This window comes from Bacillus rossius, chromosome 2 (assembly GCF_032445375.1).
Source record: "Bacillus rossius redtenbacheri isolate Brsri chromosome 2, Brsri_v3, whole genome shotgun sequence".
NCBI classification, from domain to species: domain Eukaryota; kingdom Metazoa; phylum Arthropoda; class Insecta; order Phasmatodea; family Bacillidae; genus Bacillus; species Bacillus rossius.
Window position 1 is genome coordinate 99,389,838 of NC_086331.1, and position 21,485 is coordinate 99,411,322.

General features: G+C 35.5%; 1 protein-coding gene across 1 annotated transcript in view; it reads left to right on the top strand.

Annotated features, from left to right (window-relative positions):
* The window catches only part of LOC134528804 (uncharacterized), a 78,263-nt gene that overhangs the window by 12,396 nt on the left and 44,382 nt on the right, over positions 1 to 21,485 (top strand). Inside the window, exons 3-4 of the mRNA XM_063362466.1 lie at positions 14,187 to 14,318; positions 18,616 to 18,777. Of these exons, the coding sequence (XP_063218536.1) occupies positions 14,187 to 14,318; positions 18,616 to 18,777 (294 nt within the window). The remainder of the gene's footprint in view (positions 1 to 14,186; positions 14,319 to 18,615; positions 18,778 to 21,485) is intronic.

Here is a 21,485-nt window from a genome sequence, read left to right on the forward strand (position 1 = left end):
ATATGATTGTCGGATAGATCACAGGAAAGGCCGAATTCACAGCAATGCAATGCCCTCTCCCAAAGACCTTGCAAAGTAGACTGTAACCATTGCAACAGGGGAGAGAAAATTAAGGGTTCGAAGATATTCGGTGAACAATGATAACTAATTGGAAAGAAAAATGGGATAGTGCCAGTTCGAAGGCAGCGCAGCGGCAAGATCCAAAAGAAGAGGACTTTACAATTACAGACCCTATGCACAAGAAAAAATTACGGAAATGTGGATATCAATTTAATGCAATGGTTCGGTCATACTTGAAATCTTTCAGAAGTCGGAGTTTTGACACTACCTATGGAGTGTACAGAAAATATAATATGTGGTTCCTCGGTACTAAAAAAAGACTTTTTACCAGGAAATATAATATGTGTAGAAGAGTATAAAACACAAGGGATTTCACGTAGGCCTGTGCGAATATTCGAATTTTCGAATATTAAAGCGAATAGTTTATTATTCGTATTCGATTCGATTTCGAATACTAACACTTCGAAAAAGGAATATTCAGTCATTTACGAAAAAGGCTGAGCGGTATCACTGAAACCGGGAAACAATTCGGGATCACGGAGGTTTCGCTTGTTGGGCGGGGACAAAAGTTCCGCGGGATTTTCGTAATGTTTTAGAGTTATGAATGTGGAGTTATTCCACTACATATGGCCACATAAAGCCCGTTTGAACACAGTAATTCGGAGTGTTAACTAACGTATTTTATGTAGAAGAATGTCGTCAGGTCATTTAAAATAGATTTGAACTGTCAGCATACTGATAAAGATAAATATGTGTCTTTAAAATCCACACAACTGGGGTGTTATAGGGGACAGTTTTCAGATTAGAGGGTGAAACATGGTTTGTCGGCACTGTGATTTCGTTCCGAACGTGGCGAAGAGAAAGAAAATTGTACAGACCACGTGGAAAACATCTGGCCGCATACTCACAGCAAAGACTCCAAAAGCCTAACATGCTACGTCAATGTTTTTAAATAGGATAATACACAGTAAACGACCGGATGCAGGCGGCCACCCCCCCCCCCCCCTTCACAAAACCTACCCAACCTTCCCAAATTCCTCGCGTAGTGACAGCTCAGGTAATTATCCTGTCCCGCGCGTCAAAAAATACGTTACACTAGGAGGGTGTTTATTTGCCATTACTTATAAGTACTTGCGCACTGAACATCAGAATGGCTGATGTTCCAACAGCGGGACGATCTATGATTTGGAAATTTTTTGACAAGTCGCAAACAAGTAAACAAGAAACAATTTGCAAACGATGCAAGAAACGTTTGAAAACTCCAATGGGTATGTATTAAATAGTTATATCATAGTCATTAACGTGAAACATCCATCACCTTTGCATGAAATTACCTAGATGATTTTTTTTTAAAGTCCTTGAATATGATAAAGTATTACATTGTTATCACATGGATAGGTTAGCACATCTGTGATTGGCAAGTGTAGTTTTTAAGTATTGTTTCTTTGTGCTAAAGTGTGCTTATGTAGATAATAACATAACTCCACCCTTTCTTAACCTAATAAAAATCTCACACCTTATTTCAGTCTGGAACTTATAATATTTTTAAAATTAAGCAATACAATTTTAAACACACTCAAGACACTTATAATGATGTAAATGGATATTTCATGAAAATGGCAGTTGTCTAGATTCATAGCATTGAAAACTTTTAAACTTTCAAGAATTCAAAACTTTTTTTTGCTTGAAACAAATTATAGATCTGATCTTGATATGCTTAAATGAAATTAATTTTTAAAAAAAATAAGTGGATTTATGACAATTGTAATATTTATCTTAGTTAAAATCATGCATTTTTTTTTAAATTTTAATTTCTATGTTACAAAATTTAAAAAAATTCTAATAAGTTTTTCATACTATATAAATACATTTTAAACTTTTTCAGGGACAACTACTACCTACCATGATTAACCACTTGCAGCTACATTATGATGAATATATATTCACATTATCAATCACAAGTCAAGAAACTTAAGGTTACAAGGACACAAATGGAGACTTCTGCAGGTTCATCACACACACAGTCAACAATTTCCAACTTCATTCAGCCAACCAATTGGGAGCCTTCAAACCCTAATGCAAAAAGAAAACTGACAGGGTAGCAAATTTCATTGTAAAATGTATGCATCCCTTTGCCATTGTAGATGAACCAGGATTTAGGGCAATGTTGGAGGAAGCACAACCCAAATACACTGTTCCAAGCCGTACAACATTCTCACGCAGTATTGTTCCAAATTTGTACCAAAAATGCAAAAGTAAAATGCAGGAAACATTGGCTAATGATATCCAAGATATTCAATCAATGTCATTCACAACAGATTCTTGGACATCAAGAGCCTCAGATTCTTATCTGTCTCTCACTTGCCATTATGCAGACACACATTTTAATTACAGGTCTCACTGCCTAAAAGACAGCAAACTGAGTGGTGCTCATACAGCACTTTCCATAAAAGCTTCTATTGTTGAAACGCTGGAGGAATGGGACATATTAAGTGAAGGAAACACTATCCCACTGTTTATTGTCTCAGACAATGCTCGTAACTTTAGAGCTGCACTTGAAGCAATCCTTAAATTGCAAATCACGAACTTGTTTTGCACATACTTTGCAGCTGGCAATTGGAGATGCCAAGAAGGAAACAGAAGGACTTCAAAATATGTGCTAGAAAACAATGTCCATAGTGATCCACGGTTCAAAGATTCACTGATTGAGGATGGGGAAAAACAAAAATGGGTTGAAAATTTGTGCAGGGAGGTATGTAAGCTGTGTAAGCTGAACACAGTAGCTGAAACTATAACTGAGACAAGTGAGGCTACAAGTGAAATGCCTATTAAGAAGTCATCTCTGTGGGCCTACGTGAAACCTTCAACAGCAGCTCAGTCTAAGCTTGCAAGCTACGAAGAAACTATTCAAGGAGAAGTAAACAAATATCTGGCAGCACCCTTAATCCCAAAGAATGAAAATCCTTTCAGTTTCTGGTCAGAGAAGGGGCGCACTTGTTTCCGAAACATAGCTGTGGTAGCAAGAAAGTACTTGCCTATACCTGCCACACAAGTGTGCAGTGAGAGACTTTTCTCAACAGCTGGCAACATTGTGACGTGTAGAAGAGAGAGTCTACTCCCCGAAAATGTAGAGCAGCTTGTGTTTCTCCACAAAAATTTAAATTAGCTAACATGTAGTGATGTGACAATACTTTTTTTAATACGAACTAATTATAAAATTGGTTGAACCTTAAAATTTTAAGTACTGTCAGTTTTTTAATTCTACATACATTGTATCAGTAAATATGTACCTGTTATCATATGTGATGTGATATAACATGTTTATGGGATTTCAATTCTCATTCCAATTATTCGAACTCAATATTCGTATTCGAGAATAATTTGGTATTCGTATTCGAATTCGTTTCGAACTAAAAAACTGATATTCGCACAGGCTTAGATTTCAGGTCTGAACAAATTATTGTTTTGCTGGGAACCTAAATAATATTCTCTCGAAGATTTGCAAGAGTATAAGAAACTTCTTGAACTAACTCATGCACATTTTCGCGATAACGATCCAGAATGTGGTATATATAAAGATGAAGATCATGAATAAATCGACATTCTCATCAAAATCTTCAGTAAAGTAACAGTACATGGTGAAGGTTTAAAAAAGCTAAAAGTGGTCTGAACTTTGACTTAGTGTATTGGGACGACCCAAACGATTTAGTTGACAGCTTAAGGCTTATCTTGCTTCGTTTAGTTCAGGAAACTATTCGCACATCAACGAAATAGTCTCAATGCTCGAAAAACTGACGGAAGTCGGCTATATATAATGAGACGAAACAGAATCGATCGCGAACTTCATGCTCCTGCAAGACGAAAATACCTTCGGTGCAATGTCGTAATTTGCATTTTAGGTGGACCTTGTTGACATTATACCATATTCTCGAATGAATAAAGGTATAAAGTACATGTTGATGTAAATCGATGTGTATAACCAGTTTGCTTGGGCCAGACCTGAAAACAGAAGAATCAATCTACATAACAAAGTCATGACACACATTCTGCGTGAAGGGCGAGTACCATCGCACCTGCAAATGGATCTCGTTAAAATTACTTCAATGCAACCTTCAAGGCTTTGATGAAGAAGTTTGGTATCAAAAACTACTCTACATTTAGTTTTGTAATGTTGCCTTCATTGTTTAAAGGTTTCACAGAACTTTACACACCAAGATGTGGTAACAGTTCATGGCTAACGAAAATTACAAGTGGCTGAATATTCCATGGTGTATTCGACCACGAAAATGAAACCCAAAGTCATGAAGGATGATCACCTGCTTCGAACAGTTTTTTCCAACACGAAGAATAAGCAGATGCATGAAATCATAAAGCTAACATCGATGAAATTGTGCGGACCTTCAAGCAAAAAGGCATCTTTGAGAAAGGTTTTACTGTGAACTGGAGTCCCGAACATTTCCGTGTAACACATGTTCGCGAATCGTATCCTAGGACCTACTTCCTCGAAGTGTGGTGGCTTCTATATCGAAGAGATGAATTTGGTGGACAATATTTTCAAACGAAGAAATAGACGATCCTACGTCAAGTGGTGCGGCTTTCCCCCTACTTTAATTTGTGGGTAGCAAATTCAAAATCGAGAAACATTTGTAATTTGCTTGTTTTTTGTTCTTGTAGAAATTATGAAATTAATTATTTATTTGTAAAAATTGTGGTGTTTTTATTTCTCGAATTTTTTTTATAATTTTAATTAAATCAACCTTTTTTGGACCGAACAAAGACTATAGAATCAGTAAGTTAATAAATGATTTTTTATGATTTTTTTAAGAATTTCTAGCATTAAAATAACAGATTTCCAAGATGGTAGTCACATTTCAAAAAGGCAGTTTTCCTGAAAATAAATGATTCCTGCACTCTAGTGGGCAAATTTTAGACTTATATGGCACAGATGTAAAAAACATGTCCTGTCCAAGATGTAAGTCTCCAGCATATGGCAACAAGATGATAGTCATGACATCCTACTATCTGATGTAATATCTGCCTTGGTATTAGTGTGTGGGGTCAGTGTGTCGATGGTTTCAGTGCAGGAATGAAATGTTGCCATTATTAATCGATTGCCCTCGTCAGGTTCAAACTGAAGAATTCTAACTCCATGATGTAAGTGCATTTTTATATTAAAATTAATTAATTCATTTGTATAAATGTTAAGATATTTTCCATTAGAATCGGATAAAATTAATGGATTTCAAGATGGCAGACAATTTTCAAAATGGTGGATATTTTTAAAATGAAATATATATATAAATTTTATTTTACTATAAATTTTTCCATTAAAATCAGATATTAACTGCAGATTTATAATATGGTGTCTGTAACGAAAAATGCAATGCTAGGGATTGGGGCATTCGATTACCAGATCGCGAAAATTCTAGAAAATAAAATGGTAGAAAAAAATTGCGTAACCAAGATAGCCGCCGGGGTCAAGTTAAGGTCGTCCACGATGGCGGCTGTGACTTCAAAGATGACAGTGAGGTCAATGGTCTATCGGCAACTCGCACCTCGACCCAGACCCAGTACCGGGAGCTCCCAAAATATACTACTGTTACTTACTATGATAATTTTATTTATTGGCAAATGTCAGTTCATGAAACCGCACTAGAGTAAATGTTAAATTTGTACATTGTTACTGCAGGCAATCCCGTGAAGATTCCAGGAGATTTTACCTCAGAAAAAACTAATACATCTGGCGGAAGTACTCCATCATCTGGAACTGGCTTTGGATATTCATCTGCCAAAGGCAAAGAAAAAAAAAATCTTCAAGATCAACATTCCACTTGCGAGGAGATATTGTGTAGTGAATACTATTTATATTTTTTTAGTTATTTTACGAAGACCATTAGAAATATTAGCCCATAAGATAATTTATTTGTAGTGTCTCTATTCATTATTTCTTTCATTAATGTCGATAACAATGTTGTTTGTAGTAACCACAGCGAAGCATATTTGATTCTAGGCAGGCCTAGCACTGATTTTCGGAAGTGGGAACAGGGTAACCGATAAAAGGGTAAGAGGGCCGGCTACCAGAAATTCTCTTTGAGTACTGAGATTTTTATATGCATGAGTTTGCTCTAGTAGAATTAATTGAAAACCTTGCAAGTTATGCAACATGCATACATCATGTTCACAATAATGGCCATGGTGACATATACTGTCAAAGATTTTTTTAACTTGAGAGGTTGGAAAGTTATACATTTATTAGTGGGGAGGAGGTTAAAAAATCCCTTTCTCCACCCAGTCTTAATTTTTCTCGGCGGCCCTGAGTAGGAAATGTAGCGAAAGTTGCAGTGAGTCAATGTGTTTCCTCGGTGTACTCATGTTACCTCTACCTAGTTTTTCGTCAGTAAACTGTTTTTATCTCATCATGCCATGTCATATCTGATATCAAATGTGGCAGAGATGTTAAGTCGTAATTACTTTGCGAGTGAGCGTGGTGGCAAAGGGCATAATAATCAGTAAAAGGAAGATTGATGTGTATAATGACAAAGATGACAATGATACTAGGGACGATAAAATAATGATTGAGGCGATTGAGTTTTGTGAGGACACTGAAGTGTGGATGGTGACTAGAGAAATAATAATATCTAGTGTTGAAGATATTGTTGACGGAAGCTAAAACAATGACGAGAATTTCAAATTTGTGGAAGAGAAATACAATGATGTGGAAGAATACAATGATGTGGAGGAAAAGGATTATTACGACGACAATAGGGTCTAAATGATGAGAAAGACGATAATGACAACAAATACGTGGAGGCCACTTGGAGGAAGATGAAGAGCAGGATGATAGTACCATTATGTAAATTAATTATAATTATGAGAATGGGGGTGAAGAGGAGAAGAATTAATGTTGAAAAGAAGATAAGGACTGGGATAGAGGTAATATATACAATCATGGTAATGAGAAAAATGAGAAATTTAGGATATTATAATGAGAAAATGACTATGAAGAGAATGGAATTCATTAGTTATGTAATTGCTAATAAGGAAAAATATATTATTTCAGTCTTCATTACCTTCAACGACATCCTCTGTGCAAGATGTATCATAAACAGTGCAGACCTCGGAGGCAACGTTGCTGACACCTCCATTGATTTCGATAGCGACGTCAACTGCGACGGCAGAAATCCTGTTTGCAATTGCATCAAAAGATGTACCTACAGTACCATCAGAGCAGGAGATTTTAATGTCTGCAGTTTCTTCAGTAGCAGGACAATAGTTGTCAAAAGTGGCAGTGACATAGATTTCTGATGAAGCAACTGTCGGTGTTCCATCACACAAATGTACTTACTGTGACACAATTTCAAACTTGAAAATTCGCGTTTACATAATACCATTGTAATAATGAATTGGAAAGCATTAAATATCAGTGCATAAGGTGTTGTACCCCGTTTATATTCTATGGAATAATAAAAAGACATATCAGGTATTTTAATGGAATGGTTGCTCATTCATCGGGATCAAAGTGAATCTTCTGTGTCAAGATGTTTGTGCACATTTTCGTGCGAGGCATCATGAAATATATTACTGTCACGTCAATGAAACTGAGAACTCTGTACTGTGTGCTGTATTTGGTAATCAACTGTCATATGGAGATACGATTAAATTACATTCCCATGTTTGCAAAGGACTTGCCTAGCATGCTAAGATGACTGTAGAAATCTTGAAACATTAGTAAATTTTTTTTGTTTTGTAGAAATTATGTTATAATTATTTTATTAGTATTTTTGTAGTTTTATTTCTCAAACCAGACACTTTTATTGTATTTTTTTAAATAATTACCTTATTTGTATTTATAAATTATTGAACCAGGTACGGATATCAAATGTAAAAACATTATTTCAATTAACGATATTTTGTTGAATTTTTGAGTATTTTTCCAAATTTCTACATAAAAAATTAAGGATTTTCAAGATGGCAGCTAAGACGACCGACAAGATGGTAGGCGTCCTAGAAATAAATGATTTTTTCACTCTAGTAGGTAAAAATAAACCTAGTATGGTGACAGGGATCTCTGGCGGATGTTGTGTGTACATTGTTATACTAGTGCTCCTGGTATTGATTACTGAAAACAAGAAAATGGCAGCGCCCTCTAGCAGCGATGTTTGTTAACTAGTGGTCCTGGTAGTAAGTATTGAAAATAAATATGTCGACAATGTCCTCTAGCAGGTACCTAATGCATTTATTCGTTCATATTAAATAAAAATTAGAAGTGAAAATGTTTGTTATATTTTTATATACCTTATTTAATTTTCGGTTTGGTAAATGACTAAATGGCCGTGTGTTTAAATGCGTATGTTTTTTCAACTTAGAGGTCCAAGCTGTGATGGTTCGAATCACAGTACATTAAGTGTAGATTGTAAAAAAAATTAAGTACGTCGATAAGGACCATAATATCAGGTCATAGATCATTTACGTTACATGTATTAGTTAGAGCGATACTGGTGCTCTCTAGGATCAACAGCAGCGGTCTCGAGCAGAAGAGAAAAATACTTGAATGGCTGTCGTGACATCATCTCAGATCACGACCTCCAGCAGACGACAGGGTGGTGTCTGTGTCGTCATAATCTGAACAAGTGATTGTGACATCAAGATCAATATGGCAGTCGTAACGAAAAATGCAACGCTGACATCATACATTTCCATGGTGGGCGTAACGAAAAATGCTATATTCGGGGAGTAAGGCGCGCAATTTCAATATGGTGGAAGCCAAGATGGCGGCCAAGGAAAGTTCAAGGTCATCCAAGATGACCGCCGTGACTTTATAATCCATGATGGCGTGCCGGCTTCACGGCTCCGTCACCTGGCTTCTGTCCTCGGATCTATATTTACATAGTACTCATTAAGTTGCGACTCTAGGTTAATTGCTTTATGGGGCTTTAACTAGAAAGGAACAACGAAGCTCTCAGCTGAAGCAAGTATCTATGGTATTTCTAATCTCGAAATGATGCACTAACCCGTGCGGTTTAAAGGCATGTTTTGTATTCGAGGGAAAATATTTTTATTTGTTAAACTAGTATTTGTTATTTTGTATATTATAATATTTAATTGTTATAAAGCTTTTGGATTTAAGTTTCCCTAAATAATTTTTTTTAATTGTGTTCATTAATTTTAATTTAAGATTGGGGTAAAACACTTATAGGTACTGTATATTTTTATGGCAAAAATTCGCATTGTATTTGTTTTGAAAATATTAAATAAGCCCGAAACGAATCTGAATACAACTACATATTTTTAAAGCTTTTTTTGATACATATATTTGATGGTTTTGTATCCAATATTTTTTGACATGGGGTTGGTACGATGACCTAAGACACGAAGTCGTAGTGATTTTTGCTAATCCTTCCATCTTGATACCTTGGCGACTTTTATCAGAGGTTTTGTTATCTAGAAAGATTGAAGGATTTTTTGTGTTTGTAAAATTGTGTCTAATTAAACGTGATTTTCATGTAAATATACTTTCATAAAAAACACCCCTTGGAAAGAAAAAGCGACTTCCACATGAATAATTGATATCAATCTATACTAATATTATAAAGCTGAAGAATTTGTTTGTTTGTTATTTGTTTGAACGCGCTAATCTCAGGAACCACTGGTCCGATTTGAAAAATTATTTCAGTGTTGGATAGTACATTTATCGAGGAAGGCTATAGGCTATATTATATTATCAATAAGATTAGGGATCCTTACTAAAAGTACAATTTAGAATCAAATGCGTTGAAGGGGGTTAGATACAACATGCAGTACACGTACGAAGTGTGTGTTGACAATGCCGCAGGCGCTAGAAGTTTATTAAGCGAAATACCACTCACTGACTCACTCATCACGAGATATCTAAAACTATACACCCGATTGACTTGAAATTTAGCATAGTTACTCATTTTGTGATGTAGACGCTCACTAAGAACGGATTCTGCGGAAATCCGATCCCAAGGGGAGTTTCGGGGGCGTAATATATCAAAATTTCCAGTTATTGGTAGGAAATCACCATGGCAACGGCTGTTGCTTTGTTGATGCTTCATTCGTCTCTATGGCAACGACTGTTTCATTGTTAGTGCAGTCCTCATCACCGTTGAAATTTTGCGGGTACTTTAAATATCTAAAATTGCCCCTTTTTTTCAAGTATATATATTTTACAGACTTGTAACTTCACATTAATATTCCTTATGTTACGCAGGATGACATTTTCCGAAAATAAAATCCCATGGGTGGTTAAAACCAGGCAACAGTGGGTACTTTGTCTGCATGAGAACAGGATTTTGCATTGTTCATGCCTTCTGCGTCTCCATGGCAACGGGCATCGCGCGGCAGTAGCGTAGGGTCAGTTGGGGTAATTGTGAACAAATTTTACTAGTTTCAATTACTGATGGCTTTTAGGACCATATAAACCATGTAAAACTTTTTAGAACCTCCATAAAACTATTGTTTTACTCCAATACTCCAATAAAAATTGGTTATTGGTGCTGTGGATTAATTATAAAGTAACTAAAATGCTTGTTCATAATTACCCCAGATGTTCATAATTACCCCGGAGACTATGGGGTAATTATGAACATCTCTGTGTACGGATGGTAGACTATAAAAATCATAAAGTTCACACAAAAACATTTGGCAGGGATAAGTTGCAGACATCATTTAAGAAGATAATTACGTTGTTCATATTTACCTCAATACGAACTTCACAATGATCCAAAGATTTCTTTTTTGAGCCTTTTTTATCAGGAAATTATTATATTCTACTACAACAACCATAACAACGTGTCAATGGGACAAAAGTGGATGTTTATTTCATTAACATATTTCATTAAAATCAAGGAGCAAATTACTGAAAATATGCAGAATGAATCAAAATGTTTCTAATTTTTACCTCTATTTCACATTAACACTGCTACTAAACTTGTTCACAGATTTTCTTCCTGCTTCTTTGTATGTTTGACACGGCAGAATAGCTTTCACCGGGCTTTTAGTGATGGCGAATTTGTCATTCTCCACTAAAATTAATTCAATTTTGTCTCTTCATCCCAGTAACTGCAAGCTCTTCATCTAAGACTTCATCTACTTGACAAACATACACAAAGTGTGTTTTATTTCTTGTTCCTCCTACAATGTCAACAAAAACAAACGTGGATTGAGAAATATCATTAACTGATGGCTCTAAGTAAATGATTTCCTCAACTTCCTCAGCCTCCGTTTCATGACAGAAGTCCTCTGTAGCGCAGTTGTCATCCAAAAGTTCATCAGGCAGATCGTTTCCTTCACTTTCACTGCCTTCATGTTTGCCTGACCTTTTTCGGATTTTCCACTTCTCTATCTATCTTCTTATTTCCTCTGTCGCTTTTGAGGCTTCTTTTTCTTTTCTTCAGCATCTTTGAGGCGTTGCAAGACATCATCATTAGAGAGGACCTCCCCATAGGTGTGTTGTTTCAAGCGAGTTGTGGGTAACTTTTTCACAGGGCTTGATGAAGTAACTGTACTTGTGGCGATGCTTCGGGAGAAAATATCCACTATGTCAGTTGGCACTTGGTTCGGGGGAATGCATCCAGATGTGTCTTCACTAGCATCTACGCCTGATCGTTTAAAACTTAAGTCCAAAGCAAACATTTCACAATCGGCTGAAGGTATTATTTCTCCTGGAAAATATAAATATTTAGCTGCAACTTTGTCCCTATTCTCATTCTGTGCTTGTGGTTCAGTGTGGTGTTCAAAATTTGCTTTCTGTTGTTTGTATCGGGACAGGTTTCATGGATCAAAAAGATCTTCTGGTACTACATTTTGCTTATTACGTATTCTATGTTATGTAATGTGAGGTTATGTTTATGATGCTACCATGTTTATTAGAGTTAAAATCTCTATAAATTAATAGGTAATGCACAAAATTGAAATTTTGCAAGCAGTAATGTCTAAATATGTGACCTACTATGCAACAAAACACAAAAACAAACTGTTCATAATTACCCCGTATGATGAAAAGTGTGGGGTAATTATGAACATGGTTCTGCAGGTCCTTGAAAATGTGTTGTTGCAAAATATTATTGATATTCTGTTAAAGTAAACATATATTGTCAAATATTTACTAAAACAAAGACTTACCTTGTTTTAATATGATGGAAACACAGGATAATCACATACACTAAAAAACTGTTTATCACTTTAAATTGTAAGATATTTGAAATACACAAGCCATGAAGCTAACCTCAAAGAACAAATGGCGGGAATGTTATAATTCAGTAAACAGGAGTGTAAACATTTGATTTAAACTTCCTTTTAGTATCAGGTGCTGTCACATGAGCGATAGTAGCGCTTGTTCACAATTACCCCGTGTTCATAATTACCCCAACTGACACTACCCACAAGGAGGGGCATGTATAATGAGCGGCGCAAGAGTGATCTGCCTGTAGACTGCCGTAGCGAAGTACGGGTACATCAGTTGTTCGTTGCGTGCACGAGTCGGGAAACCATCGGTGCTATTCATTTTCTCTCCGGTACATTATACAGCATTGTAATAAATTTTCACTGAATTTTTTTTATTTACCATTACTGTAAATGGGAGATGTGGTTTAATTTTTTTCTATTAGTATAGCCGTGCGAAGCCGGGTCGGGCAGCTAGTAAATACATAAATTATAACTTAGCTTTACTACATAGAAAGCTTAGTTACTTCATTGTGCGAGGTTAGGTCTTGCACGCCATGTTAACTTGTTAGTCATTATTTTATCAATAGGTATTTTTTTAAAAATTAACTTTAAACCTCTCTTGTATTTGTTTTTTCTGCTACAAGAATTTAAACAGATACTCAGTGTAATATCATGGGTGTAAAAAAGCGCGCAAGTCTACAATTTATCATCACTTGTGCACCCTGTTACACCCAAGATATTATACTACGTAAATATCAGTTGAAAATATTTGTGGAAGAACTTTAAATTGGAAGTGAGGTATGAACATATATTTTTTTAAATAGTTCTTTCAAAAATACAAAAAACCATACAAATTAATGACATGTGATACTAGGCCTTAGTACCTACCCATTCTTATTGTTTAAAAAATATTTTGGAAAACAAATTGTTTCTTTGTGAAATCATTCCATAAATATGAACAAAAAATAAATTTCATTAATTTTTTTAAGTGGAATATAGTTTTTCTTATCATACTTTGTATTTTTCCTATGTAAACTTATAAAAAAATAATAATATAAATTAATGGAAATAAAACGTATTTTATACCTACTTTGTGTATTTAAAATCAGTAATCATTTGCACCATTAATTTTTTTCATCAGGTTGGATATATAATATTTGATGTTTTTTTTATATCACAGAAATTTGGGCTATTATGTTTGCTTTTTCACACATTCCTTACACTAAGATATCAGTGTCTGAATTATTATTTTTTAACTCTTGAACATCGTTTATTTGATGTACACGATTTCGGTATCATTGTTGGTACACATGGCGAGTTGTCAGGTAATGTTGGCTTGCTGCTTGTCGGCTGGTTCCTCCAAGGAAACTCTAGACGCTCCCGAGTTGCAGATCACACGTGAGAACAGCAAACACCAGCTGCCGTGTGTGCTCTAGTTGTAGCTACCGGGAAAAGTCAGCCGAATATCTGCCTTCTTAAAGGCGTTCTGTCTTTATCGCTGAAACTTTTGCATGCATCGTATGCAGAAACAGCGCGTCTTAGGCTGTTGAAAACAGAGGGGAATATTTCTAATTTTAATCTTGTGGTTTTAAGTTGCCTTGTGGTATAATGCTATACATATACATTTATATTTCTATATATATATATATATATATATATATATATATATATATATATACACACATACATTGTACATTCTGAAATTGCTTCTAAATATTTTTTTTCATGATTAATTGTAAGATTTTGTTTATTATATACCAAATAAATAAAATACTTATCTATATATAATTAGAAACTTGAATGATTTTCAGTGATTCTAGGTATTATTTTAGTTTATCATAGTTTTCTTTAAAAGTACACCATTGTTTCAATTGTAAGTATTGTGATATAAAAATTGTAGAAAATTAAGTTATGATAATTGGTATTGTATATTTTTTTAGATAGAGAAGATTCACCCGGGGCCATTGTTGGGATAAAGTGGGAACTTGATCCATACCGTCAGAATATTCCCGAGATAACACAACCCATGAAAACAATGACGTTCGAGGATGTTGAAGACATGAAGATCCATGGTAAGTATAATCTATATATTTATATATAATGTAGTGATCTGTATTTATCAACAGTATCTAGAAGTATCCAGAAAACCGGGGCTCCGAGAGCTGGCGCGCTAATGTGTTAGTTAGATTGTCATGTTCGCCATCTTGGATTGTGACATTACGGCCGCCATTTAAAATGGTCTTCACCTTGACATACAGTACATCAACTGATTATACTCAGAGTAATATTTGATACCACGATCACACCCTTCCCTCACCACGGCCCAACCCATAGAAAAAATATTATCAAAAAATATAAAAATTATTTAAATAATTGTAACGTGCTGGGACAACACGAGTCCCCACAGACTACATTAGTGCGTCGAGCGTCGAGACAAGGACCGAGTACTGTTACCTAGTAGTGCAGAGCATCTGTTAGTGTGCGTTATAAAATAATTTACAAATAACTGGGATAAGAAAAACTTGTTAGAAACGTTTTGGTCATGTTTATTCGTAAACATATACACAACATGTTTTAATGTTGTATTAACAGTTAAATTGCTAAGGAAAATATTACAGGCAATTATATTTAAATTGGAAGGGCAAAAATAGGCCAATACAAAACTGCCATATGCAATTAATCAGCGCAATTACAAAACAGTGCGAAGTTCAAAACACGTGTATTTACTTTGTGCCTGTTACAAATTATGACACACTAAATATATGAATCTTTCGTATCTAAATATATTAAAACATATTTTCAACAATTCACAATTACGACGCACGGATGTGTTATATATCGTCCATTACGTTAATCTTACCTCGGCACGTAAAAAGTTAAACCTCAAGTAGAGAAACATAAAAAAAAAATGAAATCCTGTACTACTCCAGGGTTATGCGTTACGAAAAGCATGACGTGTTTGCTTTGAAACATGGTAGCACATAAGAATCTTAAAGTCAGCGCACACAAGAAAGCCTGCATAACCGTACAAGGAAAAGAATAAAATAATGGCAGCAAGTAATTACATGCAAAAAAAAAAGTTAAACACCGAATATCTGTCGTCCGGGAAGCACAAACTCCCTGCAATGCCTCGTGGTCGTTCGTCGACTTCACTGAACAAATATTCCATTAATTATTCAAAACACACTATTTATAGATTTAAATTCAGATGATGGATATCCAAATAGAATAAAAATAAGGCTAAAGCATATGGAGTTAAATGACGTTATTTTTCTGCACCCATCGTGCAACACAAACATAGGAAGACCCATAGTAAATATTAACAAGATAAAAACTTTAAATAGAATTCGGCCATGCAAGCGTGAGACTCCCGTCGCAGAGGTCAATGCAAGTGACCTATAACTACAAACGCATTACTCAAAACAAAAACCCGAAAGAAGGCGGAGGCCTCGCCGCCGTCCGCATGTAAGCCTTATGCCGTTGCCACAGCCCATGCGCCAAGCGTAAGAGGGGTGGAGCACAGGACATCACAGCACTACAGTGGGTTTTGTTGGGAAGGATCAAGTTAGAAGGGGAGGTGGCCGGCACGCTATAGATCATATCTTCCTGGTGACGTTATCTTTAAAATATAACATGCATTTACAACACTTCGTCCGAAGTTCAAGTTTAAACCTAAAACGTTCAATTTATTTTTAAAAACTTTAATTATTGACAAAATATCAAACATATACGTAATGGAGATCAGAGGCATTAAAGCCGGTATTATAAGACACAAAAATAAGTGTTTGGATGTTAAATTTTGCTTCAGTTTATCGTCTAACAAGAGTGATATCATTTTGAAATCTGGTAGTATCAGTCGTGACAAAATCATGTTCTCGAGCTTCATGACGCCGATATCCGGAAATATTTTCACTACTTGCTCAAAAAGTCGAAAAGTGTGAAAAACGAATTACTAGAGTACTTGCTATCCATCGACCAGCACGTGGAAGCCTCTGATTCTCATATTCGTGACATGATCGAAGTATTGAATGCATAAAGACATGAAGATTTAAGGGCTCTTCAATGTAACCTGTATGCATTATTAACTCACTTGGCAGCATAAAAAATTTCTGCTTACCACAAAAGAGTACTTAATGCGGACGAATAATAAGTATAAAGTGAATTCTTAAAAATATGTTATCAGTCAGAACAATGTCGGACTTACCAGTGACCTTCATCCTGCTATACAGTCTGTTCGTGAAAAATATCTACTTGCTAGAAGAGCCAGACTTGAACGTGACATGAAAAGTAAAGAGATATTTAAACCAATTACTAATTGTCTCGACTAACTTATAAATAAGGGAGAACCATCCATCAACATGAAGTTAGATGTTGATGACGAAATGCCTACTGAGAAAAAGGGAAATATGATACAGCTCCAAAGGAAGAGCACTTTACTATTACAGACCCTATGCACACGGAAAAATTACGGAAATGTGGACATCAATTTAATGCAATGGTCCGGTCATACTTGAAATCTTTCACAAGTCGGAGTTTTGACACTACCTATGGATTGTACAGAAAATATAATGGGTGGTTCCTCGGTACTAAAAAATAGCCTTTTTGCCAGAAAATATAATTTGTGTAGAAGTGTACAAAACACACGGGACTCCAGGTCTGTACAAATTATTGTTTCGCTGGAAACATAAATACTATTCTCACGAAGATTTGCAAGAGTACAAGAAACTTCTAGAACTAACTCATGCACATTTTCGTGATAAAGATTTAGAAATTAATATATATAAAGACGAAAATCATGAATAAATCGACATTCTCATCAATATCTTCTGTGAAGTAACAGTACATGGCAAAGGTTTAAAAAAGCTAAAAGTGGTCTGAACTTTGACTATGTGTATTGTGACGACCCAAACGATTTAGTTGGCATGTTAAGACTTTAACTTGCTTTGTTTGGTTCAGGAATTATTCGCACATCAACGAAATAGTCTCCATACTCGAAAAACTGAGGGAACCTGACTTCATTATTTGAGTCAGTTTTTCCAACACGAAGAAGAAGTAGATCCACGAAATCATAAAGCTAACATCGATGAAATTGTGCGGATCTTCAAGCAGAAAGGCATCTTTGAGAAAGATTTACTGCGAATTGGAGTCCCGAACTTTTCCGTGTAACACATGTTCGCGAATCGTATCCTAGGACCTACTTCCTCGAAGTGTGGTGGCTTCTATATCGAAGAGATGAATTTGGTGGACAATATTTTCAAACGAAGAAATAGACGATCCTACGTCAAGTGGTGCGGCTTCCCCCCTACTTTAATTCGTGGGTATCAAATTCAAAATCGAGAAACATTTGTAATTTGTTTGTTTTTTTGTACTTGTAGAAATTATGAAATTAATTATTTATTTGTAAAAATTGTGGTGTTTTTATTTTTCGGACCGGTATTTTTTTGGTAATTTTAAATAAATATTTTTTTTTCGATCGAACAAAGACTATAGAATCAAAAAGTTCATAAGTGATTTTTTATGTTTGTTTTACCAATCTCTAGCATAAAAATATCAGATTTCCAAGATAGTAGTCACATTTCAAAAAGTCAGGTGTCCTGGAAATAAATTATTCCTGCACTATAGTGGGCAAATATTAAACTTATATGGCAGCAGTGCACTCTAATAGATGTAAAAAACATGTGTTCAAGATGACACTATAGCAGATGACATCAATACGGTGGTCATGACTTCATACTAGCTGATGTAATATCTGCCTTGGCATTAGTGTGCGGGGTCAGTATGTCGATGGCTTCCGTGTAGGTAGGATCTGTCGCAATTTTTAATCGATTGCCCTCCTCAGGTTCGAACTGAAGAATCCGAAGTCCATGATGTAAATGCACTTTTATGTTAAAATTTAATTTATTTTTTATCAATTTTGCAGCTGGCAGAAAACTTTCAAAATTGTGGTTGTTTTTAAATTAGAATTAATTTCATTAAATTACTTTATGCATTTAATTTTTTTACTTAAATCGGATAATAATTACAGATTTACAATATGGTGTCCGTAACGTAAAATGCATGCTAGCGAATGGGGCATTCGATTTCAAGATGGCGAAAAGTTCTAGAAAACAAAAAGGAAGAAAAACAAAATGGCAGCACTAACCAAGATAGCCATCAAGGTCAAGGTCAAGGTCATCCATGATAAAAACTCTGACACCAGAGGTAACCATGATGTCAGTGGTCGGTCGGCACCTCGCACCTCAATCCGGAACCTATGCCGGGAGCTCCCAATATATACTACTGTTACTTAATTTGTTAATTTTTTATTTGCATTGTATGTTCATAAAACTGCACTACAGTAAATGTTAAATTTGTACATTGTTACTGCAGATAAACCCATGGAGATTCCAGGAGATTTCTCCTCAGAAACAACTAATACATCTGGCGGAAGTATTCCATCCTCTGGAACTGGCTCTGGAACTTCCGCTGCCAAAGTCAAAGAAGAGAAAGAGCTTCAAGATCAGCATTCCACTTGCGAGAAGATATTGTGTAGTGAGTACTAGCTATATAATTTAGTTATTTTACGAAGACCATTAGTAATATTAGTCCTTAAGATATTTTGTTTGTAGTGTATCTATTAAATATTTCTATCATTAATGTCGATAGCAATGTTTTTTGTAGTTACCACAGCGATGCTTATTTGATTATAGGCGGGCCTAACACTGGTTTTTACCAGAAATTCCCTTTGAGTTACGAGATTTTTATATGCATGAGTTTCCTCTCATAGAATTAATTGAAAACCTTGGAATTTATGCAACATGCATCAACATGTTCACAGTTATGCCCATGGTAACATGTACTCTCTTTAGATTTTTTTAAAATTGAGAGGTTTGAAAAATTGTACATTAAGTAATACAGTGTGGGATTAAACTAATCTTGCCATGCCATATCTGAGATCAAATGTGGCAGAGACGTTAAGCCGAAATTACTTTGCGATTGAGCGTGGTGGCAAAGGGCAGAATAATGATTAAAAATAAGATTGATGAATATAATGACAAAGATGACAATGATTCTAGGGACGATGGAATAATGATTGAGGCGATTGAGTTTTGGGAGGACAGTGTAAAGGGAGGATGGTGACTAGACGAATGATAATAGTGATGAAGATGTTGTTGACGGAAGCTAATAATGATAAGAATTACGAATTTGTGGAAGAGATATACAATTATGTGGAAGAAAAAGTCCTCATCGAGGAAAAGGATTATTACGACGACGATAGGGCTGATAATGACGTGAAAGACGATTATGACAACAAATAGGTGGAGGCCACTTGACGGAAGATAAAGAGCAGGATGATAGTACCATTATGTAAATTAATTATAATTATGAGAATGAGGGTGAAGCGGAGAAGAATTAATATTGAAAAGTAGTTAAGGACACGGATGAGGGTAAAATATACAATTATGATAATGGTAAAGAAGAATAATTAAGGATCACACCAATGAGAAGATGACTATGAAGAGAATGGAATACAGTAATGTTATGTAAACGCTAATGAGGAAGTCATTTATTATTTCTGTCTTTACTATCTTCAACGACATCCTCGATGTAAGTTGAATCATAAACAGTGCAGATCTCGGTAGCAATGTTGCTGACACCTCCAGTGATTTCGATGGCTACGACAACTGCGACGGCACAGATCCTGTTTGCAATTGTATCAACAGTTGTACCTACTGTACGATCGGAGAAGCATATTTTAATGTCTGCAGTTTCTTCAGTAGCAGGACAATGGTTGTCAACAGTGCCAGTGACATATATTTTGGATGAAGCAACTGTCAGTGTTCCATCATACAAATGTACGTTCTGTGACACCATTTCAAACTTAAAAATTCGTGTTTACATAGTATTATAGTAGATCATTGTAATAATGACTTGGAAAACATTAAATATTAGTGCAACAGGTGTTGTACCCCGTTTATATGCTATGGAATATTAAAAAGACATATCAGTTATTTTCATGGACTGGTTGCTCATTCATCGGGACCAAAATGAATCTTCTGTGGCAAGACGTTTGTGCACCTGTTCAGTTCGAGTCATCATGAAATATATCACTATCCTCTCAACGAAACTGAGAACTCTGTACTGTGTGTTGTATGTGGTAATCAACTGTCATATGGAGATACCATGAAATTACATTCCTAGGTATGCAAAGGACTTGCTTAGTATGCTAAGAAGACTGTAGACATCGAGAAACGTTATTTTTTTGTAGAAATTGTATATTTATATAATTTAATGGTTATTTAATTTTTATTTATCGAACCAGACACTTTTCTTGTTTTGTTTTTTTAATTATCATTTACGTTTTTATCAAGGATAGAACCAGGGATGGACATCAAAAAAAATATTATTTTACTAGGCGATATTTTGATGAATTTTTGTGTATTTTTCCACATTTCTTCATTAAAATTATTGATTTTAAAAATGTCAGCTAAGACGACCAACAATATGGTAGGCGTCCAGGCAATCAATGATTTTTGCACTCCAGCAGGTAAAAATAAAATTAATGTGGTGACAGTGCTTTCTGGCAGGTGTTGTGTGTAGCCTACAATGTAACACTAGCGCTCCTGGTATTGATTACTGAAAACATGTAGCGCCAGCGCTCACTTGCAAACGATGTGTGTTAATTAGTGGTCCTGGCAACATGTATTGAAAATGAAAATGGCGACAATGTCCTCTAGCAAGTGATGTTATTAGTCCTTCGAATTCAAGAAAAGTTACGGGTCCGAATGTGTGTTATTTTTTTATATATCTTATTTAATTTTCGGTCTGGTAAATTACTTAATGGCCGTCCGTTCAAAGGCGTATGTTTTTTAACTTAGAGGTCCAAGCTGTGATGGTTTCAATCACTGTGAATCCAAATTATTTTATTTATAAAAAATTAAATTAAATATGTCAATAAGGACCATAATAACATTGGCAGGTCATGGAACATCAACGATACATACAAGAGACAGAGCAATGCTGGCGCTCTCTAGGAACAACAGCAGAAGGAAAAATAAGGTATCCACAACAGCTGTCTCCAGCAGAACAGAAAAATACAAAAATGGTGATTGTGACAACATCCAAGATCACGGCTCCAAGCAGACGACAAGATGACGGCTGTGTCGTCAGATTCTAAAAAAGTGATTGTGACCATGGGCGTAGATCCCGGGGGGGCCAGGGGGGCCCGGGCCCCCCCTGGAATTAATGGGCCCCTCCTT